The 27,603-nt window shown below is 46.2% G+C and overlaps 2 protein-coding genes across 5 annotated transcripts; both read left to right on the forward strand.

The window, feature by feature from the left end:
* Positions 1-577: 577 nt before the first annotated feature.
* Positions 578-12,657, forward strand: LOC310746475 (cleavage stimulation factor subunit 2-like). 4 transcript variants are annotated; one of them, XM_083580221.1, is made up of 15 exons: positions 578-737; positions 1,780-1,858; positions 2,565-2,734; positions 2,846-2,982; positions 3,359-3,478; positions 3,607-3,804; positions 4,153-4,267; positions 5,134-5,178; positions 6,678-6,737; positions 7,176-7,317; positions 7,926-8,095; positions 8,522-8,961; positions 9,990-10,115; positions 10,638-10,774; positions 12,151-12,657. In XM_083580221.1, exons 1-14 carry the CDS (start codon positions 680-682, stop codon positions 10,758-10,760), a joined length of 1,983 nt encoding a protein of 660 aa, XP_083436347.1. In that variant the 5' UTR covers positions 578-679; the 3' UTR covers positions 10,761-10,774; positions 12,151-12,657. The 4 variants fall into 4 exon arrangements, with proteins under 4 accessions (XP_083436347.1, XP_083436348.1, XP_083436349.1 ...); XM_083580222.1 differs by having other exon boundaries at positions 4,156-4,267; XM_083580223.1 differs by lacking the exon at positions 6,678-6,737.
* Positions 12,658-15,038: 2,381 nt separating this feature from the next.
* LOC310747357 (uncharacterized protein) lies at positions 15,039-27,454 on the forward strand. Its single transcript, XM_083581722.1, has 14 exons — positions 15,039-15,207; positions 15,355-15,483; positions 15,764-15,888; positions 16,172-16,298; positions 17,259-17,353; positions 17,896-18,076; positions 18,667-18,777; positions 20,634-20,951; positions 21,095-21,223; positions 21,321-21,418; positions 21,725-21,851; positions 22,890-22,984; positions 26,400-26,580; positions 27,249-27,454. Exons 1-14 carry the CDS (start codon positions 15,042-15,044, stop codon positions 27,359-27,361), a joined length of 1,995 nt encoding a protein of 664 aa, XP_083437848.1. The 5' UTR covers positions 15,039-15,041; the 3' UTR covers positions 27,362-27,454.
* The last annotated feature ends 149 nt before the right edge of the window (positions 27,455-27,603 follow it).

Below are 27,603 nucleotides of genomic sequence, written 5' to 3' on the forward strand. Positions count from 1 at the left end.
TCACTCGTGTCTTCTGAGTCCACTTCCACGCGGGACACATTAAAACCTTCCTTAATAAAACAGCGCAACACCCAAATTCTTCCCCTGCCACAAGTCACACATGCGCGCCGCTCTCTCTCGTGCGGCCATGGCACACTCTCGAGCAGTTGCAAAAGGAGACAGGAGCCCTTCCATCTTTTCGGACTCGTTGTCTGGTTGCTATGGCCACCGCCCTTTAGCGAGGCCCTAAAGCCGCCATGTTTGTTGGGGGCAAACTACTCGAGCCTCATTTAATGTTGCACACACGCAATGAAAGACTGCCTGGTCCTGACTGCGACGTTAATAACCCCACTTTTTATGTCATTCCGGGGAGCGCCTGAAAGGCAAAACACACGGAAGCTATTTCAGAAGCTATTCCCCAAAGTAGAAATAGGAAAAAGCAGCACCTCTCCACCCCCCCGCCATAGAAACAGCAGCTATGGAAATCGGCCTGCCTCCCCCCCCCCCACCCCGCATCAAAGCGCCGGGGCGCGCGTGGGAGGGAAGAGAACGGGAAAACGTTATATTAAAACATCAATGTCAGGCGCTGGGCTTGAGAGGCGGAACGAACGTTTGCGGGTTGTGTTGCTGGCCGGAGGGGGAAGAAAGGGACCCCACAAGAAGAAAGGAGGAGGCGTTAGCAAGTTGGAGCGGGAGGAAGATGGCGGGGCTCTCCGTGCGGGATCCCGCCGTGGACCGGTCCCTGCGCTCCGTTTTCGGTGAGGGCGGAGCGGGCGCGGGAAGAGCACCCCGCTCAACCCCCACTTTGGGAAAGGCGGGGAAAAGTAGGTGGGGGGAGGAAAGGGTAGGAGAGAGACAGAGAGAGAGAGAGAGAAGGCGGAAAGGGGGCGGGGGAAGGGGAAGGAAAGGTAGAAGTGGAGGAAGGAAGGAAGGTAGGGATGGGAGAGGGAGGGAAGGGAGATTAGGAGGTGTAGGGAGGAAGTTTGGGGTGGGAAGAGCAGTGGCTGCTCTGGCTCTTTCCCACCTCCCCTTTACCTCCGACTCCATGGAGAGACTCCGTGCACAGCGCTGTTCTGTCAACTCTAGTCCAGCTTTGCCAGAGTTGGTGCCTTTCAAACATTTTGGGCATTAGCTCCCAATACAAATCCTAGGCATTATAAGGGAAACTGTGTTTGCCTCATAGCACATAGTTTTGCCAAAGTTGTGCTGCCTGAAAAGACTACCCAACCTGCCATTTCAAGCTGTGCATTGCAGTGGGAGATCAGTAGGCATGGGCAAGCTTTCTTCCAAGGATGCATCCAAAGACTCTCTTAAGTTTCCCTTGTACACTGCTATTGAAAGAAACAGTAGAACTAAGTTCCTTGTTGTTGATTATCATTCCCTCACGTATGCTGTTCTCCGTGTGCTTAGCAAATATTGTAAAGTATGTGTTGGGATGGCCTACCGTTTGCTTGCTAGGTCATTGCCTTCAAATGCATACATATTCTAACGCCTCTTGCCTAAAATTGAGAGTAAACTTTGTAAAAGCTGGGCAGTAACACGAGATGATCTAGTGCTCAGGGCCTAATTTGGGTTTCTTACTCTTTGCTGGAGGATTGGTTCTAAATAAAATACTTCAAAACTCTGCTTAATCAGTGCCTTCAGTAATTGAGACTGGGAAACAAATAACCAACACTAAAACCATTTTCCATTTCCAAATTCCTGATGGAAGATGTATGCCTTGACCTATGTTTGAAAAGATGTCCCACTTATTCCAGTAATGCTGCTGGTGCTCACAATCTGCTCCCATCTCTCCAATAGTGGGGAACATCCCATATGAAGCCACCGAAGAGCAGTTAAAGGACATTTTCTCAGAGGTTGGGCCTGTCGTCAGTTTCCGGTGAGACATATGCCTGTTAGGATTTCCTGAATCAGAGAAGCTGAGTCTGAAGGGCTGAGAAAGCTGGATGAGGATGTGGCATGGGTGGTGGTGGTGGTAGATACTAGGGGATCTTAAGTCAGGGGTGGGGAATCTTGGCTGAGAAATTTAACTGAGAAGTATTAAGCACTTTGTATGCAGAAGGTCCCACCTTCAGTCTCTTGCACTTCTCAGTCCAACCTGCTTCACATAGTTGTTGTGAAGATAAAATGGGTGGGGTAGCTACGTATACCAACTTGAACTCCTTGAAAGAAAGGGGGAATATAAATATTACAAACCTCCAATAAAATGTTAAGGTAGCACAGGGATGAGGAATCTGTGGTGCTCCAGAAGTCATTGGACTCATATCTCCCATTTGCCATAATCCCAGCGGTCAGAGATGATGAACGTTGCAGTCCAAGAACATCAAGAGGGCAACAGGTTCCTTATCCTTGAGATATCATATGTGGGGGAAAGCTTTTGTCTCTTTGAGACCCTGGAGAGATGCTGCCAGTAAATAATACTGAACTGGATAGACAAATAAACTAACCTGACTTAAGGTAGCTTCCTATATAATAGGACAGTATATAGCCAGTTAGCCCCTGATCCCCAGTTTTCATGAAACCCTTTCCCCTCCCTCTCTTGCCTTTCTGCTCATTATAGTTTGTTTTCTGTGCTTGTTGGCTAGATTGGTGTATGACCGAGAGACGGGCAAACCAAAAGGTTATGGCTTTTGTGAATATCAAGACCAGGAGACGGCACTCAGTGCCATGCGGAATCTGAATGGACGTGAGTTCAGTGGGAGAGCCCTGCGTGTGGACAACGCAGCCAGCGAGAAGAACAAAGAAGAGCTGAAGAGTGAGTCTGAAGGCCTTGTGGAAGGGGGGGGCAGCAGCTGCCATGTGCTGCCACTCAAGGTGTGCATGACAAGGTGAAGATCTCTGGTTCTAACCCAATCTTCTCTACTAGGCCTGGGCACTGGGGCCCCCATCATTGAGTCGCCCTATGGAGACCCTGTGAACCCTGAAGATGCTCCCGAGTCCATCAGCAGGGCTGTTGCCAGCCTCCCACCAGAGCAGATGTTTGAACTGATGAAGCAGATGAAGGTCAGTGGACAGTATGGCAGTAGAGGAGAAGGCTTCCCTGTGGCTACCAGAGATATGAAATAGTTTCCCACGTCTTCTCTCGAGTTTATTTGTGTGTTTCTAATTGTGAACTGCCCTGAGATCTTTTGATGAAGAACAGTTTATTAATAATAATAATAGCCTGGACTGGGGAGAAATGCTCTATGCCCCCCCCCAATATTGCTGAACTACAGCTCTCCATCACCCCTGACCATTGGCTGTGCTTGCTAGGGCTAATGGGAGTTGCAGTTTAGCCACATTGGGAGGGCCAAATGTTCTCCACACCTGCTTTAAATGCTGGGGGATTTCAATCCAGCTGCCCTGTGTGCTTTCCCATCCTTTCTCTTTCTCTCTCCAGCTCTGTGTCCAGAACAGTCCTCAGGAGGCTCGGAGCATGCTGCTGCAGAACCCTCAGCTCGCCTATGCCCTGCTGCAGGCCCAGGTGGTGATGCGGATTGTGGATCCGGAGATCGCTCTGGTATGCTTGCGACATCTCTTGCCTTGGGGAAGCGGGGTGGGGGGTGGGATGTTGCCCCCGAGGTGGGGCCATGTGTTTCTGCAACATAAACACTTAATAGGCTTTACTCTGCCATTTCCCTTCCCTAGAAAATCTTGCATCGGCAGACAACCGTCCCAGCTCTGATTCCAAGCGGCCTGCAAGCGGGTCCAGGACAAGGGCCTGGGCCTGGGCAAGGTCCCGGGCCTGGACCTGGACCCGGACCAGGACCCGGACCAGGGCCTGGTCCTGGTCCAAATGCACAGATGAACCAGCCAAACGTCCCCTCCTCCCAGCCACAACCAATAGTAAGAGTTTGTTGCTTTGAGTAGAATCTTATCCCTTGCTCTGTGGGCTGAGTCTTATTTCCCAGTTGTAAATGATACGCTAGTTGTCTATGTCACAATCTGTTGATGTCCTTTCCTATTTGTTGTTTTTATGATGGTTTTAGCTAAACCTTTATTGAACATGAATATATCTGTTATAAATAATTTGATAAATTTCATAGTTTTTATTAGTCCTTTATTAGTAGCTGTATTTGTTGTATTAGCATTTAAATGGGTTAATAAAGTAGGGACAAACTTAGGACCAGAAATCAATTGCCCACCTGAGTGAGAATAAGGCCTCACAATCTGTTTTCATTCCCTCTTTCCAAGCAGGGGGGTATGCATGTCAATGGAGCCCCCCCTATGATGCAGCCACCCATGCAGGGAGGAGTGCCAGCCCCAGGGCAAATGCCAAGCTCTGGCCCCGGCCCCTTGGCTCCTGGAGGTGAGTTCTTCTCTGTGGATATGGATCTTTCCCAACATCTATAATTGATTTGGCAGTCATATTTTTTGACTCAGGGTCTCTGGGTTCCAGGGATAAGGAGATACAGGAAACCTCAGGGCAGGAAAGGGCTGAATTTGGCCACACATGGCGAGAAATGGAATCAAGGATGGCAACACTGGAAGACTATAATCCTGTTCACACATAACTCTGGGCCGGCACCAGTGAATGTCGAACATCTTAAGAAACATGCATAGGGTTAAGTGGTTTAGCCAGGATGAAAATTGAGATAATTGGTGTTGATAATATTTAGTGATCTGATGTGGATGATAGCAATACAATTTGTTTATTTTCATTTTCTAACATTTAAAAAACCCCTTCTTTCTTGGTTTTATTTTATTTATCTTTGTCTTTTGCGTGCCTTGCTGGGCTTTCACTTTGCTGTTTTAAATCAGCTTTTTATTTAACAACTCATCTGACAACGCAGGCATTCAAGAACTCCATGCGAGGGAGCAAGAGGAGGAGGGATGGGTTGCTCACATCCTCCCTCCTGCAGCCCACTTCTGTGCTAGGTATGGGAGAAGGAAAGCCTCTTTCTCACTGGAGAATGCTGGAGGAAGAGGCATGGTAGAATGCTTTTTTCCTTCTCTTCTTTCAGTGGCCTTCTAGGAAGATGAGGCTTTCCTTCTTTCCACATCCAGCATGGAAACACAGGCTTCTGGTCTGATAGTGGACTAGTAAACATAAATAAATTGCAGGGTACTTGCTGGCTTGTTTGCAAGACTGGTTTTGAATCCCTGAGTCTCCCAGCACACCCCCATAATCAACCCAGTGCCTCCTTTGCTTAACACGGCTCTTTTTCTCCCCAGGTGGCATGCCAGGAGGTGGCCCGATGCTCTTGGAACGTGGTCAAGGTAAAGCATATGGCTGCCTTCTGTCACTTAGCCAGCAGAGGGCGTCACTCCTTGAAATGCTTCCCACTCCCTCCTTTTTCTTTCATACAAAGTTAATGGGCTTGCTTTGTTCTGGTGGTGGAGGCCAAGGGGTTTGTGTGTGTGTGTAGACGTTGCTGCATGTTTGTTATTCCACCTGGTTGCACTGAAATGTACCTCTGGTTCTGCAGCAAGTAACAAAACATCCTTTTGGAATTGCCTTTTTGAGCCAGCCTGCAAATCCCATTTTAGCTCTGAGGCTCCAACCTCCAGGTGCTCCCAGAAGCTCATGGAGCTGATGGAAATAAAGAAACAAGTCTATTTTTTTGCATTTATTTATTACTTTTTCCTGTCAGGTCCCAGGGGCAAGTTGTAGTAGTATTCTCAGTAATAACTGGTTGAGAAGGAGAGACCAATAGCCCAGCTCTGAGTTCAGTAGAGCTTATTCTCAATAAGCCATGCAAAGGATGGCATCTTTACTGAGCTTTGTTGCTAAGTGGGGGGACGGGGTTTGTACCTGTGTTTCTCAACCTCAAAGAGTCCCCATTCGTATTTATTATATAGCCTTTTTTTGGCCTGATTCACACATAAAGCTAAGCCATAGTTTACTGTGTGTGTTGTGTGTGAAGCCTGTCCAGAAGCTGAGCGATAGTTTCTTCACTGTCCGCAAACCACTATCTGGAGCTATGGTTTGTTTTAAACTATGACTTGGTGTTATGTATGAACCCAGCACGCTTCCTTTTGGGTGGCTGATGCAGATCACCACCAAAAAGGAGGTCCAGATAAACACTGAAGGATCAATGGATGCCCCCAGTCAGGGGAGAGAATGGGACAGTTTCTTTTATGTGCTGCTCCTAAGAAGGCTTGGCTACAAGCAAGAGTCTTGTTACTGTTTGCAGCTATGTGGCCCCTAATGTCAGTAGCACTGAGAACTATATCAAACTTTTACGTATAGTTATTCCGAGTCCAAAGATCAACATAAAATGACCAGGGGGGAAATACACAAAAGTCTACTTTGCAATTGGAATAAAAAGCTACCATGCATGAAGACTTTCAAGAAACAGAAACACAAAGCATTACGTTGGCTGCTGTAATCAGGAAAACATTTACAACCGTACTTTAAAACTTGCTAAAGTTAAAATACTAAAACAGATTAAAATTGCCTCAACTTTCTTAGTCATCTGGATAGGCTTGTCTAAACAAGAAGGTTTTAGCAGGCGCGGAAAAGAGGACAGTGAAGGCCTATTGGCTTGACATCAATAGGCAGGGAATTCCAAAGTGTAGGCACTGCCACACTGTGGAATCATATTCTGAGGGGGTGGTCCCTCCTTTCATTTAAAGGGAAGTGTCTCCAGAGCTGTTCCAGAAGAAGAGTAAGGGGCACTCTAGGCAGGTGTGCGTCTATGCACACGCAGATGCAGCAAGTGCACCTCCTGTTGATGTGTCTGCTCTTTCTCCCTCTCTTCCTGCTGCCGGGCCAGGGAACCTGCAGCTCTCTCCCGTGGGACCTGCCAGGCCTTCCTCTATTGAGCGAGTACAAGGTACCTGTAGTTGCGGTTGGCTCCCCTTGCTCATTGCATGCCCTGGGGGGAGTATGCAAGACAAGGCCTCTGCTTACTTTGGGGGTGTAGGCCACATGGCTCAGAGAGTGGTGTGGGACATGCTGTTGTGGGGAGAGGGAGAAACGCCATCTTTGTGCAAGGAGGCTCCCTGTTGCAGGTTCGTTTGATCACCTGGCCTCCTCTTGTTGTTAACAAAGACTTGGGGTGGCAACACAAGTGTTGAGTATGTGGCAGGCAATTCAAAGCCTGGAGCTTTTGAAATTAACCCATCTCTCTGCAACTGCATCTGCGCATACCTGCCCTCTGTGAAGCCTGATTTTCCCCCTCTTCCGTCTCAAGTGAAGCCAATGCTCACAAAGTGGAATCGCGCTTCTCTCTCATGATTTTAATTCCCCCTGCCATCTGCCTTCCCAACAGTGCCTATGCCGGATCCACGGGCCCCCATGCAGCGTGGGCCAATGCCAGCTAGTGGTCCACCACCCCGAGGCCTTCTGGGAGACGCCCCAAATGATCCACGTGGGGGAACTCTGCTGTCAGTCACTGGAGAAGTGGAACCCAGGTAGGCAGAAGGGCCTGGAACTTCTATTATTATTTTTTTATTGACTTACGAAAATTATACAGACAGCAAAATAAAGAAGTCTAAATTAACATTGCCTTCTACCGATAAGAAATAATAATTATTACAACAATGAAAATACTGAAAATACATTTACTTCCCCTTTTGAACTTCTATTCTGGGTACAATATATTACTATTCTATAAGAATCTATTATATCCTTTGCTGTCCCATATATTATTTTATTTCCCAAATTCAACCTAACCCCTCCTCCCCACTGCTTCCCTTCACCTGTGTGAGAACTTCCCATCATAATATTTTTTTTCTAGTTGCTTTAATAAAATAGAATAACATGAAAACATGAATTATAATTACTGGCTGGCACTCTTCTGCCGGCCATCTTCTTTTATGTGTGCAGAATGTTGTTTTGTTGCAGTGCATTTTTTCTTCTTGTCATGCAGTAACATTTGAGCCTCCTACTTGCCTCTTGGAAGGGGGTGAAGTCCAGGCAGAGATTGTCTCACCTTGTTGGCTGTGCGAGAAGAATGGAAACTGGGTTTTGATGTCTTTTCTCCTCCTCCACCCCCCTCCCTCCCCATCCTCTTCTGCAGGGGTTACCTTGGGCCATCGCACCAGGGGCCTCCTCACCAGGGCCCCCCCATGCACCACATGGCTGGTCATGACAATCGTGGGCCGCCCCCCCACGAAATGAGAGGTGGGCCAATGGGAGAACCAAGGCCTTTGATGGGAGAGCCACGAGGTCCCATGATGGACACCCGAGGTGAGAGACGGTTTCAGGGTCAAATGAAAAGGGACGTTTATTTAATGCCAGCGGTATAAATCCCAGCACAGTAAAGGATCCCTCAGGGGAGTGATATATGAAATGAATAGCAGTTAGTGTTTTGTTCCCCTTTGTAACAGATGCAGATAATAAAATAACTTGTACGATAAACCACACAATAATGAATAGAAATAATTATACAAGTATACCATGTTCTAGAGGATCAAATTGTATCCTCGCCCCAAAGCAAAACTTCCCTGGCTACAAGCCCTATAGGCTACAAACACGCACAAAATCAAGCCACAAAAATGTTAAAAATCAAACTGGTACAATCAGTTATTTAATTCCCCCCTAACTTGGGCAAGTAACTCCCAGGTTTGCTTCTCTGTCTATCAGATGTGTTAAGTTTGATGGTCTTCAATGCAGGTGGAAGAGATCCAAGGGGAATGGAGCCCCGAGGCATGGATGGCAGGGGCATGGAGCCCAGAGGAATGGAGCCCAGGGGAATGGAGCCCAGAGTGATGGATGCCAGGGGCATGGAACCCCGAGGGATGGAGCCCAGAGGAATGGAGCCCAGAGTGATGGAAATGCGTGGCATGGAGCCCAGAGGAATGGAATCTCGGGGCATGGAGCCTCGTGGGATGGAGCCCAGAGGAATGGAACCACCTCGGGGCATGGAGCCCAGGGGGATGGAGCCCCCCAGAGGCATGGAACCACCCAGGGGGATGGAGCCACCCAGGGGGATGGAACCCAGAGGCATGGACTCTAGGGGCCCTGGCCCCAATCCAAGGGGTCCAATGACTGGAGGCATTCAAGGCCCTGGACCTCTTAGCATGGCATCCACTGTCTCGCAGGGGCCTCGACAGGTATGTGGGGCAACTGTGGTCTGTTGCATTTTCACTGAGAGGTCCTTGTTGCCAGTGCAAGGACAGCCTCAGTTGGTCACGCCAGCCGATTGGCATAACAATCCAATCTCCAAATGGAGGTGGGAGAGGAAACTTCATCTTGAATGCTCCCCCTAGTTGGTTCCTGACCAAGACAGGAAGTGGCTTCAGGGTTGACTGATCGCTTAGATAAAACTCTAGACCAGGGTTTCCCAAACTTGGGTTGCCAGCTGTTTTTGGACTACAACTCCCATCACCCCTAGCTAGCAGGACCAGCAGTCAAGGCTGATGGGAAATGTAGTCCAAAAACAGCTGGAGACCCAAGTTTGGGAAACCGTGCTCTAGAGCAAGGATGGGGAACTTGCGCCCCTCCTGAGATTGCTGGACTCTAGCTCTTATCAGCCCCAGCAAAGTTTGATTGGTGATTACTAGATTCATAGTCCAGCAACATTTGAAGGTGGGGAGTTGTGTCACAGGTTCCCAACCCCTATGCTGGATGGAAAGGCAAACACTCTGGCCGGCCCTGTGCCTTTGCAGCAGAGAACAATTCCTAGTGCAAAGCTCAGAACCCAGTAGTATGAGAGATCATTAGAGAGAGCTGAGTCCTTAGCTGGGGAGCTGACTGTGGAAATTAGGGATTCTCTCCTAATACTCTACCAAGCTTTTCCTAACAGTTATACTTAATCCTTTCTAAGTCGTTGGCTGGAAAATCCATGCATTGGGGAAGGGAGCAGGAGTGGTGATCTATTTCTTTTCAAGTTGTGGTCGGAAATTATATTGGCTGTGGTTAGTGAATTGCTACCGGCCACGTCCCCATGTGCTTTTCTAATCAAAGGCTTGCTGTCTTACTTTTCCCATGGTTCCCCCCACCCCCCAGCTCAGTGTTCAGAGGTGGTGCAGTTAGTAGGACCTGGAGCTGCTTTCAGAGACCCTGTGAATGTTATCCATTTGCATCCATGTGACCAAGGAGGGGGCAATACATTTTCAGAAATCATTCTTTGTGTTCACAGGTGCCTAACATGCCTGCCGCAGCAATGCAGGCCGGAGGCATGCCAGGACCAAGCGTACCAGCAGCTGGCCAGCCTGGAGGGTTCAGTCCCGGCCAAAACCAGGTAACACCCCAGGATCATGAAAAGGTAAGCCAAACATTGTTGCCTACTTTGAGTTCTCCATTAAAGAGGCAAGCAGTAGCGGTCAGCAGGACAGGGTGGCAGCGTTTACATGACCTCCCATCACAGGGGAGGTCAGCGTAGTTCAGATGCACTGGTGGAGCCAATCCTGCACTCCCACCAGTGTGCCTCCACCTCATCACCCCTTCCTCCTAGGACTCCCCAGTAGCACCAGTGACAAGAGGCCAGGAAAGTGCTGCTGGCCACTGCTGGAGGCAGAATTGGTGGCAGTAGGAGCAAGGTGTTTTCAGTGGTGGCTTCAAGGCTCTGGAATGAGAAATTGTTGTAGAGTGCATCCCTCAACTTACAACACAATGTGCTTTGCAGATCTTTTCAAACTAGCTTTTGGCATGTAATATGCTGCCCGTGTGTGGTTATTAGTATTTTTTTTTTTTTTTTTTAGTGTAATTCAATTGCCAAGTCCTTTCTAGGAAAAAAACAACCATTGGTCTGAATACACCCTTTTCAGTTTTTCTCATCTCTTCATAGGCCGCACTCATCATGCAGGTCCTCCAGCTGACGGCAGACCAGATAGCTATGTTGCCTCCAGAGCAAAGGCAGAGCATCCTGATCCTGAAAGAGCAGATACAGAAGTCCACCAGTGCCCCTTGATCTGCACTCTCTGGGTAAGAGGGGAGCTGAGAAATGGTTGTTTGGCAGTCAGATTAAATCAAATAAACAAGGAATATTTGGTGTTATGTTGGAGGGGGTACCAGGAAACTGGGAATTATGGTCACATGTGGCGGGGGTGTAAATACTACAGTTTTTCTAGCAAAGGGTGTTTAAGGAGATAACAGAAATCACCGTGTTAAAGCTGGCTGAAAGTCCGGAGGTAGCATTATTATCAATTTACGATGGGGTGGAAGGTTCGCAGGCTACGAAGGACTTGCTCAAATTTATTGACAGCTTCATGAATTGTGATAGCTAAGAAGTGGAAGGGGCAAGCAGAATATAAAATGAGAGAACGGTATAAAGAGGTGTGGGATATAGCTTTTAATGATAAATAAACATGGGTCATTAAGATAAGATGGGGAATACGCAGGAGAAATTATTTTGAGGAGATATGGAAGGTGTTTGTAGAATTTGTACTGTTAAAACAGAAAGGGGTCAAACCATCATAAGAGGTGTTGAAATTTTGGGAGGTTGTGTAGTTAACAATGGAATGGTCTGGGTGGTGGGGTGCACATTTTATTCTTATTTATTTATGATCATTACTTTGTCAAAAGAAAAAAAATAGAAATTGTACTGGCCAGGCAGCTCTAGTTCTCTCAGAGTAAACAAAGTGAGAAACCCTCATTGCCTTCTATTTCCAGTGCTGTGCTCTCCTGTCAAAGCCCACCAAAATAAAGGGAGGTGTGCAAGCACACCCACCCACCCCTGCTCTCATCTTCTCCTGACCATTTCAATGGTTCTTGTACAGGAGAAGGTCTTGGAGCATTGTGCCTTTTGCGGGGGGGGGGGGGAGGTTGGGCCCACAGTCCCAGATTTTTATGAAGGTACAGCAAAGAGGCGCAGTTATTTAATATGTCTCTGCCGCAGCAGCGTGTTTCTGTTGCACTTCTGCAGGAGCTTTCATATGGGGGAAACCATGCTGGAAGAGCCCAAGGAAAATGATGGCAGGCATGGAGTAGAGGCATGCTGGCTGTAAAAGATTTGGTGGAGAGTCTAGCCAGCAGCCTGAGCAGAAGCAAGGCACCACCCCCGACTTCAGGCAGCTGCAAACCAATGCATGCCCAGACTTTTTCACAACCTTCTAGGCCCCGGCACCTCTCAGCACTCAATAGTGCCTAATTGCACTGATGTCCTTCACAAACTTTTGCCAAGTTATCTGCAGTTTTAACTCTTGCCCCTTGTTCCACCAATTCTGAGTAGGTTGAAAAGCTGTTTCCCCGTCTGCTTTCAGGGATCCACCCGAAATCCCCATTTAGGTGTTTTTCTGCAGGAGATTGGTGTGATGGGAGCACAGTCCCTCTTCTTAACAGAATCCTCTTTGTTTTCTTAGGTTTGGAAAGTTGCCTAAGATATGTTGAAAATGGCGCTGAAGACTACTTGGATGCCCTTTCTTTTCCTGAGCCTAGAGCAGAATTTTATTTCAATTTATCTTGTTCAGTTCTCCCCCTTGTTCTGTTTACTTCCAGATTAAAAACTTGTCCTGGATTTGAGTGAAACCCCCATGGCTTTATTGTACAACTGCATTGCACTCACTTCATCAGTCTCTTCTCCCTGTTTCTTGCAGGGCAAAGATCAGCTTTGGTCTTCACAAAGCCATTCTTTCTCTTTTTTATAGTGTATTTATTGATTTTCATAAACATGGGAAAATACAAAAACAAGAAAAAAATGAAATATGTTTTGGGGGGGGGGGACAACATAGATTACAAAAAGACAAGGAGTTGCCAAAATATTTTCATTCCAGAATAGATGCTCTGTTGATGCATATGTATTGAAGGCAGATGATAACATGTTTTTTTTTGTCATTATGTAAGAAATAAAAAATTCAGATAATTCTTCACATTGTCTGTAGTCTTGTTTTCCTTCTAGCCTGCGAGATCCATTCTGTTAATAGCTTTCTAGTAAAGGATTTCCAGTTCTCAGAAATGACCAGTCTGGCTGCAGTCACAAAGTGCACAACAAGAGTCTTGGAAGGTGTTTATAACAGTTGAATTGAGCCTGAGCAGCTTGTTTTGGATCAAGTGATATGTCATATTTTGCAATATTAACAATGTCAAAAAAGAATTTTAAAAAGCATAAGGACATTCCCACCATATATGGGCAGTATTGGCCTGGGTTTGCACATCCCTTCCATCCCTTTTATCACTTCCTCTTCCCAAAATTCTGCACAGTATGCCACTTATGAATAAGTTTCAGCATAATTTCTTTTACGAATAAAAATATGGGTTTCACAATTGGAGATACCCACATAACATACCTCCCCCCCCCCAATCAATAATGTTTAAATCAGCCTCCCAGCATTTCCTCAAGTCACCAGTGGTGTAAGACAGAATCTTACATGGTTTAGAGCAGAGCTTGCCAAACTTCTCATGTTGGTGACACACGTTTTAGACATGTATCGCTTTGCAAAATGGTAATTCAGTTTTGCATCATTTCGAAACACCGTAATTTAGTTTTACTAGGAAACCGGGAATTAAACTAACTCCTTTCCAGCCCCAGGAGGATCGTGGGGAACATTCGCGTGACACTAACATGTTGCAACACAGAGTTTGAAAAGCTCTCATTGTTAAAAATTAAGAGGAGAGTTTCAGTTGTGTGACTTGATCTCAGGATGATTTATTAAATGAACCTGGTGTATAAAGGTGGAATAGGCAGAACGTTTCTCTGGATGGCATCTGATAAAGGAGTTGCTCCTCTATAAAAATATTTAATGGTAAACCCAGGTTTCCTGCTGTCAAACATTTTGCATAACTTGTGAAACAAGTGGTGGTCTACCAAAGGTGACATCGGAGACACTGGAGGAGCAAAGAGACACCCTGTTTCAGGAAAGAGTTGGATAAAGAATCCCATGAAATCACACTCCTCTATATCAATCTATTGCATCATCCACCCTGCACTAGATTAATATTCTCCCATGGTGGTTTAACCACCAAAGTAAAAGCTGATCCAAACAAGAAACACAGCACTTCTGGAAAAGGGAACTTTTTACAGCCTGCTGAGGGAAGTTTGTTCCATGACCCCTGAGAATGCTATATTGTGCACTAATTCTCTCTTAATACAGCATGCTATTAAGAGGACCTTATTGGGGCTGGTGAACGCCCACTCCTTCCATACACTACTTTTGTGAATTCAAATGGGTCCTATTTACTGAGGCCCAGGAGCTCAGGTGAGAGATGGATGAGAAGCCCATAAACATGGAGGGGAGGGGGAAACAGAGACCAAAACATGTAGCTGATGCTTGAAGATGTTTACAAAAGCAGGCTTCCCTGTACCCAGAATCAATGGCCCCTTTTTAAGACTTGTGCGGAGGTTTCCCATTATTTTCATGAATGTATATAGAGCGAAGCCTGCCACAACATGGGTGCCACCCACTCGACATATGTTAGCTTGAAGCACAGCAGCACTGCAGTCCACAGCAGCTGTCCCCACCGGCCTTCAGGCAGCCAGCCAAGATCAGTCTGCCCCTTCCTCAGCTATCCCAAGCCTCATGCCAAAGAACCAAAAACTCTTTGTGGTACATCACTTCCAATTCCCTTGGCAACCTTCTAAATCCCTGTTTTCGTTCACACCTCTGGGCAGAAAGAAAGGACAATTCTCTTGGGTTGCCCATGGCCATCAAGGGCTCTCTAAACAGTAACTTCAGGAAAGTCCTGGCAGAATGCCCACCTCCAGCACTCAACCAAAAACACAGCCAGGAACTTTGTTCTCTCAGAAAAATACACACTATCAGGTTCCCGGGCTGCACAAAAAGCAAGAGAGAGGCAGAAGGAAGAAAGGATCAAGACGGGAGTGAAACTGACAGGTAGGCTTCTTTCAGGTTGATGGCACAGGAGAGTAGAAGGCACCCATACATGGCTGCTTGCCAAGGGACATGGCTGTATAGGGGTGGGGAACACAGTGGTCCTATATACGAAGTGCAGACTCATTTACCAGTGGTACCATCCATGCAGAAAGAAGTATCTGTAGATTTCAGGGAACCTCCAATTTAGCAAAAGTCCTTTCAGGGTGGGAGGGATACTAAGGAGGGGAACCTAAAACAGCGCAATAAGGTCTAAGTATGCTCAGTGACTGACTTCAAGGTGGAGAGCGATCAAAAACTGGGAGGAGGGAAACTGGAACGGTGTGTCCTGGGAAAGGGATAGAAACCTGAAGTGGGGCAGGTCACTCCACAACATTTTGTTGCATGCTTGACTTATATCATTTCTTTTCATGCTCCACCAGGTGATGGATCACAAAACTGGGCGGGAAGGTATGGAGCCCATCAAGCGCACAGAGCTGGTGAAAGTTGATGGCATCCCTTTTCTCAAAAACACAGCAGATAACTGGCAGCGCCTTTGGGCCTTCAAAGCTCGGCCCGATGACCTTCTCATTTGCACTTACCCCAAATCAGGTAAATAGGGAGATGAGAAACAAGGGGCTTTGTCCTGGTGGTGAGGATGCAACAACATGGGGGGGGGGAGCTGTAGAGCTTGGTCAATTGGGGACCAATGGGTGAATGATTGGATCTCCATATTTCTCCTCCAACCCTTCCTGCCAGGGACTACCTGGATACAGGAAATTGTGAGCATGATCCAGCATAGAGGAGACCCTCAGAAATGTGACCAGGTCCCCATCCATCAACGGATTCCCCTCATAGACCTGTTCCCTCCAAAACATTTTCCCCGAGGTGAGTAATGGGTGCTGCTTCAGAGAGACAATGGATGAGAAGGGTTTCTTTTTTTCTTTTTTCTTTTGATTTTTCATAATTTTTATACATAACAAACATCTGTTCAAATAAAAATAAAATAAATGAACGGTTCCTTGAACCTTTGGACCTTTCTGCATCCCTCCATGGGTTCTGTTTCTATATTTCTGTATCTTATTCCTGCATCTTTTACTATAATCTATCTAATATGTATCATTAGTTTCCAAAATTCACGTGAAGGGTTTCTTATTCTTACCTCTAGGCCAGTTGTCACCCTCTGGTGTTTCAGGCTTGGAACAAGCAGAGACAATACCTTCTCCGCGCACACTCAGATCTCACCTCCCAGTCCAGCTGCTGTCTCCTTCCTTCTGGGAACAGAATTGTAAGGTCAGAGCATGTGGGGCAGGGTCAATGGGGTCAATGTATTTAATCTAAATTGAGGTCTAGTAAAATCGTTGGCTCAGTCCCCCGCAATGTGAAACACAAATGAGAGGAGAAGGGGCCTATGAGCAGGTGAAGAGGCTCAATATTATGGACCAGCCAGGTTTCATTTGGGTGTTTTCAGGTGGGTTGGAGTCCTCTATTTCCTCAAAGGGCACCAGGTAGAACAAGGTGAGTGAGTGAAAAGCTTGATGTTCAGACTCCGGGGTTTCCTCCCTCTTTCCTGCAGATCATCTACGTTGCCAGGAATGCCAAGGACAACGCAGTCTCCTACTTCCATTTCTACCACATGAACAAGGGGTTGCCAGAGCCAGGAAACTGGGACGAGTTTCTGGAGAACTTCCTTGCAGGAAAACGTGAGTACAGTAGCTACAGAAATACAAAATAGGAGGAAAGAAAGTCTGGGTCAGTCAGAGCACTCTCTGGGTCCAGGGCCAGGGTGTCAAGTTCTCACCCCCAGCAGTTTTGGAGGGGTTTGGAGCCTACCAGAGGAATGGGGTATCTTTTGTGAATCTTCAAAGCTCTGTACCATTTTTCTTCCAAGCCTGAAATGTTATGGGATATATTTAGGGGAGAAGAGTGCAAGGCAGATTAACATGCATAGGGTAGTCATGTGGCCAATTTTACAGAAGACAGCCCTCTGTTTGAAAGCATCCTCTATCTGAAGGGCTGTCCACTCCATCACTGTCCCTCAGCCCAACCTACCTCACAGAGTTGCTGTGAGTATATAATGTTCAGGGGAGAGTCATGTACACCAGCTTGCACTCATTGGAGGAAAAGGTAGTGACAATGTACTAAATAAGAAATAAGCTTGGTTTCAGTGCTATTTTTCTAGAAAAATAGGTGCCGGAACTCACCATGAACACCTCCCTCTTTCTCTTAGAATAGCAATGGCACCCACCTGAGAGTTTCCGGAACCTACCTAAGAGGTGCCAGAACTGAGTTCCAGCAAGTTCCCCCTGAAAAAGCCCTGTTTTGTTTAAATATTAAGACCCATCAAAAGAGAGAGTAGGAGGGGACTTTAGGTTGCTATTCAACAGCTGGCACCTGGAGGGCAGACTTTGCAGGCACATAGCAGGTCCCCTGGTCACTGCCTTCCCTAGTACAGTGAGATACTGCTGGTCTATCACAGTAATAAACTGATTGTACTTCTGTTTAAAGGAATTAGTTCTGATGCACATTAGTCACCATATCGAAATTTCATGCAGATCAGTGCCATATTTTCTGCTCTCTCTCTCTGTTTTGCATTTGTGATTCAGTCCCTCGTTTTGGGCAGTGTGATCATCCTTTCCTCCTGCTCTTCTCTTTCTTTGCAGTTGTCTGGGGCTCTTGGTTTGACCATGTTTGTGGCTGGTGGGAGGCCAGGGACCAACACCCAATTCTGTACCTCTTTTATGAAGACATGAAAGAGGTAAGCAGTTTACATGCATGCATGTATGCATCGAGTGGGAACCAAGTATGAGATGGGGCAGGAAAGACACTCTTTCCTGGGGCCAAAGGAGATTCGACCCCTTGGTTGAAAGGTTATTGCAGGAGGAGAGAACTGCGTGTTGTGCTCTAACACTGCGAGCAAGTGGACAGTGCATCCCATGTTGTTCATTCACAGTAAACCACAATAAGCCAGGAACAAAGGTGCCCACTTTAATAAAATAGTTGGAGGGTGGGACAGGTAAGCATTGCCCCACACAATTGATCACAAGCACAAACACTATTTGAATGATAATGCCCATCAACTTTGGGGTGTGTGCGTGACTTCAAACATTCTATTGGGGTGGCCAAAGGGACCTCGTCACCAGGAGTTTGGTCCTATGGCCAGGAGGTCCTGTTTATCATCATGTGAGAATGTGGCCAATGAGTCTGGTGTTGTAAGCTTGCGACTTCAGGGCCCGAATCAATCAAGAAGCACAATCACAGCCCAAATCTTCCCTGACAACAGTTTCATTTCTTCCTTAGGATCCGGCCCGGGAAATCCGGAAAGTAGCCCAATTTCTGGGCCTACAACTCCCTGATCCAGTTGTGAACCAGATTGTGCAGCATACAATGTTTGAGAACATGAAACTAAACCCAATGACTAACTACAGCTCCGTACCTTCTTTGGTCTTTGACCAAACTGTGTCACCCTTCATGCGAAAAGGTGTGTTGGGGTGAGGGACAGGAACGGTGCTGAGTTCCAGCTCATATCAGAGGGAATTTTTTGGAAGCACTGTAGAAGTACCCCTTCAGAATGGTAAAGTTAAAGGTCAGTTCATTAATGCTGCATGTCCCTTGTGAAGAAGCTTCTAATTAAAGTTGGAGAGGATCTTGTTTCCCGTAGTACGATCTTGGCCATGCAGATTGATATTGTCAGACAGTATAGAACTATATTAAGTGATGTGAGAAAACTAGTTTTTAATCAGCTTCCAGACAACTGCAGGAAAGTAATGCTTCAACAGCACTGGCATGGTGATGAAATCCAAGACTGTCGTGCAGTGTGTGCTCTAGGCAGATCATAATATCTGTTTTAGGAAGACAGTGATGATGCCTGATAAAAATGAGTGTTTACCCTAGGAAACTTCCCAGAATCCTCTGCAATCCAGTTGGGATTCTGTGGGGATATGTTGAAGGAAATGATAGACAAATGATAGGAAGAGAGGGTCCCATGTAGACAGGAATACACTAGATTAGAGTAGGAGGAAAGGCAGATAGGAAACTAATTTTTTTCTGGATCATGTCTCCTGCCTATAGGCACCGTAGGAGACTGGAAGGAGCACTTCACAGTGGCACAAAGTGAGCGGTTTGATGATGCCTGTGAACGGTTATTGGGGGGTAGCAACCTGATCTTCCGCATACAGTTATAAGAACATCTCCCTGCTACCAGTTGAGACTTCCTCCCTAACATTCCTGAAGCGGACATTTTACCTGTGTTCAATAAAATAAGGAAGGAACAAGCTGACACTATGGGGTTCTACCCTTTGTTATTTCTACCCTCAGTACACCCTCTGTATTTCGTGCACACAACTAAGTTAGGTCCACTGACTTCAGTAGGCCTACTCTGAATAGAAGCTGGATATAACCCGCTAGACTGAACCTTCTTTCATTTGATTCAGTTTTCTTTGCTTCCTTTAAAGTGGGGGGTTTGGGGGGAAGCTGCTTTGCCAAGCCCTGTAAGGTGGGATCAGCTGTCTTGGCTCCTTTCTTTCTCCCTTCCATGTCAATTGACCAGGAAGGGATAAAGAAAGGTGTGCTTTTCAGTCAATCATAAGTTTATTATTCTAGCCAAGTTCATAACAATATTATACAGAACATACATCCATGATATAAACCAACAACCATGGTGTAAAAAGGGGGCGGGGAGAAGACTGGATAAATGCTAGGCATGAAATGACTGAAATGGCCTCATAGACCGAGCAGTGATATCAAAGAAATGCTGCATAGCAAATATATGACCACCCAGCTTTTTATGAGCAATGCCCCAAATCTTGTTGATGTTTTCCAGAAAATTGCCACGGAACCTAGATCCTACCTGATACATTTCTACAATTACTAACAACACACAATAACACCTTGGCTGGTTTGAGGTTGATCAGGAAGCACATTTCAAAGGCAAAAATATATATGCAATAGATCTATATTAAGTGTGCAGTATGTAGAAAACCAAGTACGCAAGCCTCAACTGATGCTAGGGCAAAATGTCAAGTTGCTACAATCTATTTTGGGGGATTATGGGATGCAGTCCTTGGATCTGCTTTTTTTTTATAAAATATTTATTAAGGTTTTACAAAAAGCAGAAATTTACAGAATAAAAAGAAAACAAGAGAAAAAAGAAAAATACAAAAAATACAGAAATACATAGAAAAAAAAAGAAAATACAAAATACAAAGGAGAAAAAGAAAGAAAAAAACAAAAAAAATAAGTGGAAAAAGTTAAAAACAAATCCATTTTTTTTCATATCTTTAAACTCGTTTGCTTGTTTATATGTTAATAAAATTTAAATTAAAAATTAAAAAAAGAACCGTATTAACTCCTAAAAATGTGTGTTTCTGTAGTAAAACAGGAACCAAGGTCCCTTGCCGTAATATGAATCGCTAAAGGGCCCTGCCCCCTAGAGGAAATGCCGGAGTATATTACCAGGGGGTCACCTGGCCTCTCTGCAGGGATACTTGCTATAGAGGGTTAAAGAACACTGGGTGGAAAATCAGGCCCTGTGGCAGTAGATGCAACACGATATCCTCACATATGAACAGCCGCACACACATTAGATTACCACACCATTACAAAATCTAAACTGTAACCTCAGAAAAGTACTGGCAGAGTGCCCGCAACTCGCACGCCAGGAAGTTCAGTCAGGAACTTTGTTCTCTCTGAAAAACACCCTCTTCAGCTGCGCAGAGAGCAAGAGAGAGGCGGAAAGGAGGAAGAAGCTGCTCACAAGAAGCTGCTTCACAGGAGTGAAACTGTCAGGTGGGCATCTCATTTGGCTTCCTTCAGATAGATGGCACAAGAGAGCAGGGGGCAAACATGTGGCTGCCTGCCAACCGGCACGGCTGTGTTGGGGTGGAAAGCACAAGGATCTTATACGCTAAGAGCAGTCTCGTTCACCAGTGGTACCGCCTGTGCCCGCAAGAGAGGTATCTGTAAGCTTCAGGGAACCTGCAACAGTCCAGTAAGGTCTGAGCAGCCTCAGCGGCAGCAAAGCACTGGCTGAATTCAAGGTGGGAAGGATAAAATAGGAGGAGGGGAAGGGAAATTGGGACGGTGTGTCCAGGGAAAGGGGGGTGACCCTGAAGATGGGGAGGCCACTCTGCAACATTTTGATGCAGGTTCGACTTATCTCATATTATTTCTTTTCATGCTCCACCAGGTGATGGATCACAAAACTGTGTGGGAAGGTATGGAGCCCATCAAGCGCACAGAGCTGGTGGACGTTGACGGCATCCCTTGCCTCAAAGACACGGCAGATAACTGGCAGCGCCTTTGGGCCTTCAAAGCTCGGCCCGATGATCTTCTCATTTGCACTTACCCCAAAGCAGGTAAATGGGAAGATGAGAAATAAGGGGCTTTGTCCTGGTGGTGAGGAGACAACAATGTGGGGGGAGATGTAGAGCTTGGACGACTGGAGGCCAATGGGTGAATGATTGGATCTCCATATTTCTCCTCCAACCCTTCCTGCCAGGGACTACCTGGATACAGGAAATTGTGAGCATGATCCAGCATAGAGGAGACCCTCAGAAATGTGACCAGGCCCCCATCCATCAACGGATTCCCTTCATAGACCTGTTCCCTCCAAAACCTTTCCCTCATGGTGAGTAATGGGTGCCGCTTCAGAGAGACAATGGGTGTGGGGGGGGGAAGGATTTCATCCTCACCTCTAGGCTGAATGTCACCCTCTCGTGTTTCAGGCTTGGACGACGCAGAGGTAATGCCCTCTCCACGAACGCTCAAATCTCACCTTCCAGTCCCTCTGTTGCCACCTTCCTTCTGGGAACAGAACTGCAAGGTCCGTTGGGGTCAATGGGTTTAATATAAGACAAAGTTTAGTCCTGGAACTTCTCTCAGTTTCCGCGCTCAGCCCTTGGGCTGTGTGAAACGCAAAGGAGAGGAGAGGGGGGCCTATGAGCAGGTGAAGAGGTTCAATATTATGGACCAGTCAGGTTTCAAAAAGGTTGGGGGCCCCTTTTTCCTTGAAGGGCACTGCTCCAAAAAAATAAAAAGGAGGGGGCAGAAAGTTCACAAGGTGGAACAAGGGATGTGAGTGGAAGGCTTCGCATTCAGACTCCTGGGTTCCCCCCCCCCCTTTCTGCAGATCATCTACGTTGCCAGGAATGCCAAGGACAACGCAATCTCCTACTTCCATTTCCACCGCATGAACAAGGGGTTGCCAGAGCCAGGAAACTGGGATGAGTTTCTGGAGAACTTCCTCACGGGAAAGAGTGAGTCGAGGATACATAAATACAAAACAGGGAAAAATAAAGTGTACATCAGTCTGAGCAAGCTTTCACTCCAGGCCAAGAGCTTGTTTGATCTCCTCTGCTGTATGAGAGAGATGAAAGCTACTAGTCCCCACACGAGATACACATTAGCAGAAGGAGGGAATTACTCTTGTTCACCTGCAAAGCTCTGCACTGTTATAAGTTATATATAGGGAAGGTTATGTGAAAACCAGATTAAGAGGCCTGTCCTCTGTTTCAAATAAACCTATGATTGAAGGGCTATCCGCTCATTGTGTGGTTTAAAAACAAAGAGCCATCAAAGGGAGAATCTTAGAATTGTAGAGTTGGAAGGGACCCCAAGGCTCCCAGTATGTCCAGCGCTGAGGGCCTTCTGGCAGTTCCCTCCCTGCGAGAAGTGAGGTTACAGGGAACCAGGCAGAGGGCCTTCTCGATAGTGGCTCCTGCCCTGTGGAACGCCCTACCAGCAGATGTCAAGGCAATAAGCAACTATTTTACTTTTAAAAGACAACTGAAGGCGGCCCTGTTTAGGGAAATTTTTAATGTTTGATGCTGTATTGTTTTAATATTCGGTTGGAAGCCGCCCAGAGTGGCTGGGGAAACCTAGCCAGATGGGCAGGGTATAAATAAAATAATGATAATATCTCATTCAATCCCCTGCAATGCAGGAATATGCAGTGGTCCCATACAGGGATCAAACCAGCAACCTTGGCATTATCAGCACCATGCTCACCATGCTCTAACCAGTTGACCTATCCCGGCTCTAGGGTGGCTATATGCAGGAGGAGACTTCAGGTAGTTCACCCACATTTAACACCTGGACAGTGACCGAGAAGACATGGAGCAGATCATGTGGGGACAGATTCCGCCACTACATTGGAAACAGAAATTGCATTTCTGTTTCAATTAATTAGTTCTGAAAAGAAGAGGGCAAAAAGTGGCGCCAGTTTGCAGAACATTTTGATGTGCTGATTTGTGTGTGTGTGTCAGCATTTCTTCTCCTTTTGCGTCTCCTTGCAGTTGCCTGGGGCTCATGGTTTGATCATGTCCGTGGATGGTGGGAGGCCAAAGAACATTACCGAATCCTGTACCTCTTTTATGAAGACATGAAAGAGGTAAGCAGTTTACACACACACACACACACACACACACACACACACACGGTCCAGATGGAGCCTAAGCATTAAGTTGGGCAGGAAAGATGCCCTTTTCTGGGACCCGGGGGTCAAGGGACATCTAACTCAAATTGCAAGCTTATTGAAATGCGGGGTGGGGAGATGGAAGGTAAATTATGCCACCCCCAACATGGTGTCTTCCAAACGTTTTGGACTACAATATTGGCTCAAGGGGAAAAATAGGTATATAGAAAGGAGACTTCCTTAATACCAGGACTCTTTGGTGAAAGAATCCCAGCAGAGATTTAAAATCACAAAATACGCAGCAAACTAAAGCATGGAAATATAGGTTGCTAGACCTTCAAAAATATGCTCTTGAGAGTTCCAAAACTTCCCTCTTCCCCTAGCGTAGAAAAAGACCACATGCTTGGTAGCTTTAAAATGGTTTACTTAAAAACTCTCCAAAGGTCAGATTCATCTGCTTTACCTTACAGCATTCAGAAAAAGAGACTGGTCCCCTAGAGTTAGGCTGTGTCCAGATGGGAGCATTATCTTGCAGCCAGGTCATGCTGACCTGATTTTCCTCTGTTTGCAACTGGCACCCACCTCTTTTTCTTACTCAACATATTCATTGCTGTCCTTCTACTTGCTGTCCCCACCACTGGGCAGAGTTTGGCAGAAAATACCCTGGGTGTGCTTGTTTGGCTCTCCGCTTAATCACTCCCTTCCCTTAATTAGCTGGCACAGTATTAAATTACAGTTTGCTTTGTGGGAGGCTGTTTTTGTTCTTTTCGTACAACCCTGATTTAACAGAACTGCGCAGGATCTGTAACCATAAGAACAGACTGGGACATTGGCCTGCTCTGTGTGTGTCGGGGTGGGTGCATGTGCTTTGTGTAGATCAAGAAAATTACTTTCTCCCAGCTTCCCCTAACTGATGTCACGAGGGAAGAACCTCGTGAGCCAGCCTAGTTGCTGAGAAAAGAGAGCCGAATCAAATTAGCCCCCTGAAGCTCTTCTTGCTGTTTTTTCTCCAAACCTCTTCAAGAGTCTCTTGCACTCCAGCATTGGAGAGATTTGAGGCGGGCGGGCAAGAGGCAGCAAGGGTTGAGTAGAATCAAATCCTTTGTACGTTCTTTTTCCAAACTAAGAGTCTAATTTGGTATTTGGGAGATTGCCTGGGATGTGAGGTGGGGGGGGCAGGAAGCAAGAGGCAACAAGGGCCTTTCCTGCCCCATGCCACTTCCGGCTGTTTCTCCCCACTCCAGTATCCCTGATAGCTCTAGGTAGCAGAACTTTCTTCTTCTGCAGAACTCTGTGGGGATAAAACAAGAAGTGACCCAGGGCTGATCTGATTCACTTCCCCCTCTCAGCAATGCAAACGAGCCGAGGACCTTGAAGAAGACTTGAGGAAATTAACTATCTGAATCTGCAGCCAGCTTGGCTTAAACTCACCACACATTCCTCCCCGCCCTCGGAGAATTAAGCAGCCCCAGTTTCTTATTGTCATTTCAGAACTTCACACAATTCCATGAAATAGGATCCCAAAGTGCTTTAAAACTAGGCCTCTGGTCCCCCATGAGAAAAGAACAGCTGTTACTAGATCCCAGGCTCCGTCTAAAATGTAATTTCTGAGGGCCCCAATGTCTAATTAGCATGCATGTCTGGCTATAACGCAAACCAGGCAGTCACAAAGAGCTTCAGAAATAAACACAAAGCATTTCAATAAAGGAAATGAAGAGAAACTAAAAGATAAGAATCCATCCAATCAACGTAGAATTGAGGGTTGGAGGGTAAGGCAGGAGAGGAGAAGGATTAGTCAGCTGCTGGCCTTGAAAGAATAATAACATTTCAGTGTTAGAAGGTACTTCATCTAGAAGGCTGTTCATCTAGTTGGATATGCTCCCTGGGCATTCTCTCAAAGTATGTAGTGTTTTCAGCCATGAAAGCACTCTGTTGCTAAACTGCTCCAAGCAATTGCTGCGTTTGCAGAGCACAGCTCCTGATTTATTGTGGTTTGGCATGCTTGAGCAGTCTGCTGGTGCAGACCGTTGGCTTTGGGAAAATAATAGATAGATATAGGGTATAATTTTAAAGAAGAAGAATTCCTGGATGCCTAGATCCAGGTTTGGGACAAGTAACTCTTTGGTGAGAGATCCCCAGCAGAGATTTAAAATCACAAAATATGCAGCAAAATAAAGCATGGAGATATAGGCTGTTAGACCTTAAAATATACCCTTCTAAATTACTTCCAAAGTTCACAACTTCCCTTAGTATAGAAAGAGACGTTTTGTAAATTAAAAATGGTTTACTTACAAACTCTTCAAAGGTCTGATTCATGTGCTTTTCCATTCAGCAGCAAGAAAAAGACAGGAAGTATAACTCAGGTTCCCAGATGGTAAAGGTACCCCTTGCCCGTACGGGCCAGTCTTGACAGACTCTAGGGTTGTGCGCTCATCTCACTCTATAGCCAGCGCTGTCTGCAGACACTTCCGGGTCACGTGGCCAGCGTGATGAAGCTGCTTTGGCGAGCCAGCACCAGCGCAGCACACGGAAACGCCGTTTACCTTCCCACTATAAAGCAGTACCTATTTATCTACTTGCACTTAAGGGTGCTTTCAAACTGCTAGGTAGGCAGGAGCTGGGACCGAACGACGGGAGCTCACCCCGCCGCAGGGATTCAAACCGCCGACCATGCGATCGGCAAGTCCTAGGCGCTGAGGTTTTATCCACAGCGCCACCTGCGTCCCTCTTCCCAGATGGTAAATGTTTCCAAATCATTTGTATAGAAACACAAATATGGCTTACTTAAACCACACGGTCTAAGCTTGGAGCATCCAGCTTAGATCTCCTTACTGGTAGGGTTCACATGGTGGAATGGAACAACAAAGAGTTTGGTGACCTAGCTAAGCCTGGCAGGACTGCTTACTCTATGGTCTTAACCCTTTCATGCATTAATTAGTTAAGCATGTTGGTTATATGAGGCTGCGTATTCCACACATGCTGCCCAGCTATTTCTGCTTTCCTAGAACAAGTGAGAAAACCAAAGCAGGAGGCCTACTGTGATCATGGTTCGTAGCTCGCTGCCAAGCTATGATCACCAGCCAACGTTGCCTCGCTGGTCATGTGCCCAGTTATGGAGCAAAAAAATCACAGTGCCTGCTTTAGCCATAATGGGAAGCCAAGGCTTACACATTTATTTATCTCTGTCAAAGAAATAGGGAATGGTGAGTTATTGTATCTTATGCTGCTCAATCACAGTAAAGCACAAAAAACCAGGAAATCTGTTTAATTTTCCTGTGAGAATGTGGCCAATGAGTCTGATATCGTAAGCTTGCAGTTGTGGGCCCCAATCAATCAAGAAGCACAATCACAGCCCAAATCTTCCCTGACAACAGTTTCATCTCTTCCTTAGGACCCAGCCCGGGAAATCCGGAAAGTAGCCCAATTTCTGGGCCTACAACTCCCTGATCCAGTTGTGAACCAGATTGTGCAGCATACAATGTTTGAGAACATGAAAGTAAACCCAATGACTAACTACAGCTCCATTCCGTCTTTGATCTTTGACCAAACTGTGTCACCCTTCATGCGAAAAGGTATGTTGTTGGTGGTGGTGGTGGGGATTAGATGCTGCGTTCCAGCTCACATCGGAGAGAAGAGAGGAATTGTGGTACTGGGATGATGGTGAAAGCGTTCAGGGAGCAAACACTTTCAGTTTCAGAATTGCAGCAGTGTTATTGATGTACCACATAATAATAGAATAATTAAGGGTCAGTTCAATAAACTTGCATCTCCACTGTGAGGAAGCTTCTAATTAAAGGTGCAACAGACTTTTCTGAATTGGACTTGCTTCCTATAGTATGATATTGGTCATGTGGATGGACACTGATGGACAATATAAGCAGTGGTGTGGGAAAACTTGTTTTTGTCAGCTTCCAGAGGACTGGAGGAAAGTAATGCTTTAGCAGCACTGACATGGAGATGAAACCCAAGATTGTCATGCAGTGTGTGCTGTAGACAGATCATAATATCTGTTTTAGGAAGACAGTGATGATGCCTGATAAAAAATGAGTGTTTACCCTAGGAAACCTCCCGGAAACCTCTGCAATCCAGCTGGGATTCTGTGGGAGACGTTGAAGGAAGTGATAGACAAGCTAATATGGAAGAGAGGGTTCCATGAAAATAGGAACACACTAGATTAGAGTAGGAGGAAAGGTGACTAGTAAACTGGAAGTTTTGTCTGAATTGTGTCTCCTGTCTATAGGCACCGTAGGAGACTGGAAAGAGCACTTCACAGCGGCACAAAGTGAGCGGTTTGATGATGCCTGTCTACGGTTGTTAGGGGACAGTAGCCTGGTCTTCCGCACAGAGTTGTAAGAACATCCTTCTGCTACCCATTGATATTTTCAACATAACATTCCTGGAGTGGCCATTTTGGCTGATTTCAATAAAATAAGCAATGAAACCAAATGGAAGGACCAAAGTGAATTTTGTTTGTGTACATCTGAAACTATGAGGTTAGTTCTATGGAAAGTAGAGTCATTTAAATGGATAAAAAGGTAAAGGTACCCCTGCCCATACGGGCCAGTCTTGCCAGACTCTAGGGTTGTGCACTCATC

Source organism: Podarcis filfolensis, assembly GCF_964270895.1.
Source record: "Podarcis filfolensis genome assembly, chromosome: 13".
In the NCBI taxonomy this organism is placed as follows: Eukaryota; Metazoa; Chordata; class Lepidosauria; order Squamata; family Lacertidae; genus Podarcis; species Podarcis filfolensis.

What these genes read in the sequence shown, in the direction of transcription:
- LOC310746475 (XM_083580221.1), top strand. Translation starts at nt 680, where the DNA reads ATGGCGGGGCTCTCCGTGCGGGATCCCGCCGTGGACCGGTCCCTGCGC. An exon ending in GAACAAAGAAGAGCTGAAGA is followed by an intron (nt 2,735 to 2,845) that starts GTGAGTCTGAAG and finishes CTTCTCTACTAG; the next exon opens with GCCTGGGCACTGGGGCCCCC. An exon ending in CACCCCAGGATCATGAAAAG is followed by an intron (nt 10,116 to 10,637) that starts GTAAGCCAAACA and finishes ATCTCTTCATAG; the next exon opens with GCCGCACTCATCATGCAGGT.
- LOC310747357 (XM_083581722.1), top strand. Translation starts at nt 15,042, where the DNA reads ATGGATCACAAAACTGGGCGGGAAGGTATGGAGCCCATCAAGCGCACA. An exon ending in TTTATGAAGACATGAAAGAG is followed by an intron (nt 17,354 to 17,895) that starts GTAAGCAGTTTA and finishes TTTCTTCCTTAG; the next exon opens with GATCCGGCCCGGGAAATCCG. An exon ending in TCTGGGAACAGAACTGCAAG is followed by an intron (nt 21,419 to 21,724) that starts GTCCGTTGGGGT and finishes CCCTTTCTGCAG; the next exon opens with ATCATCTACGTTGCCAGGAA.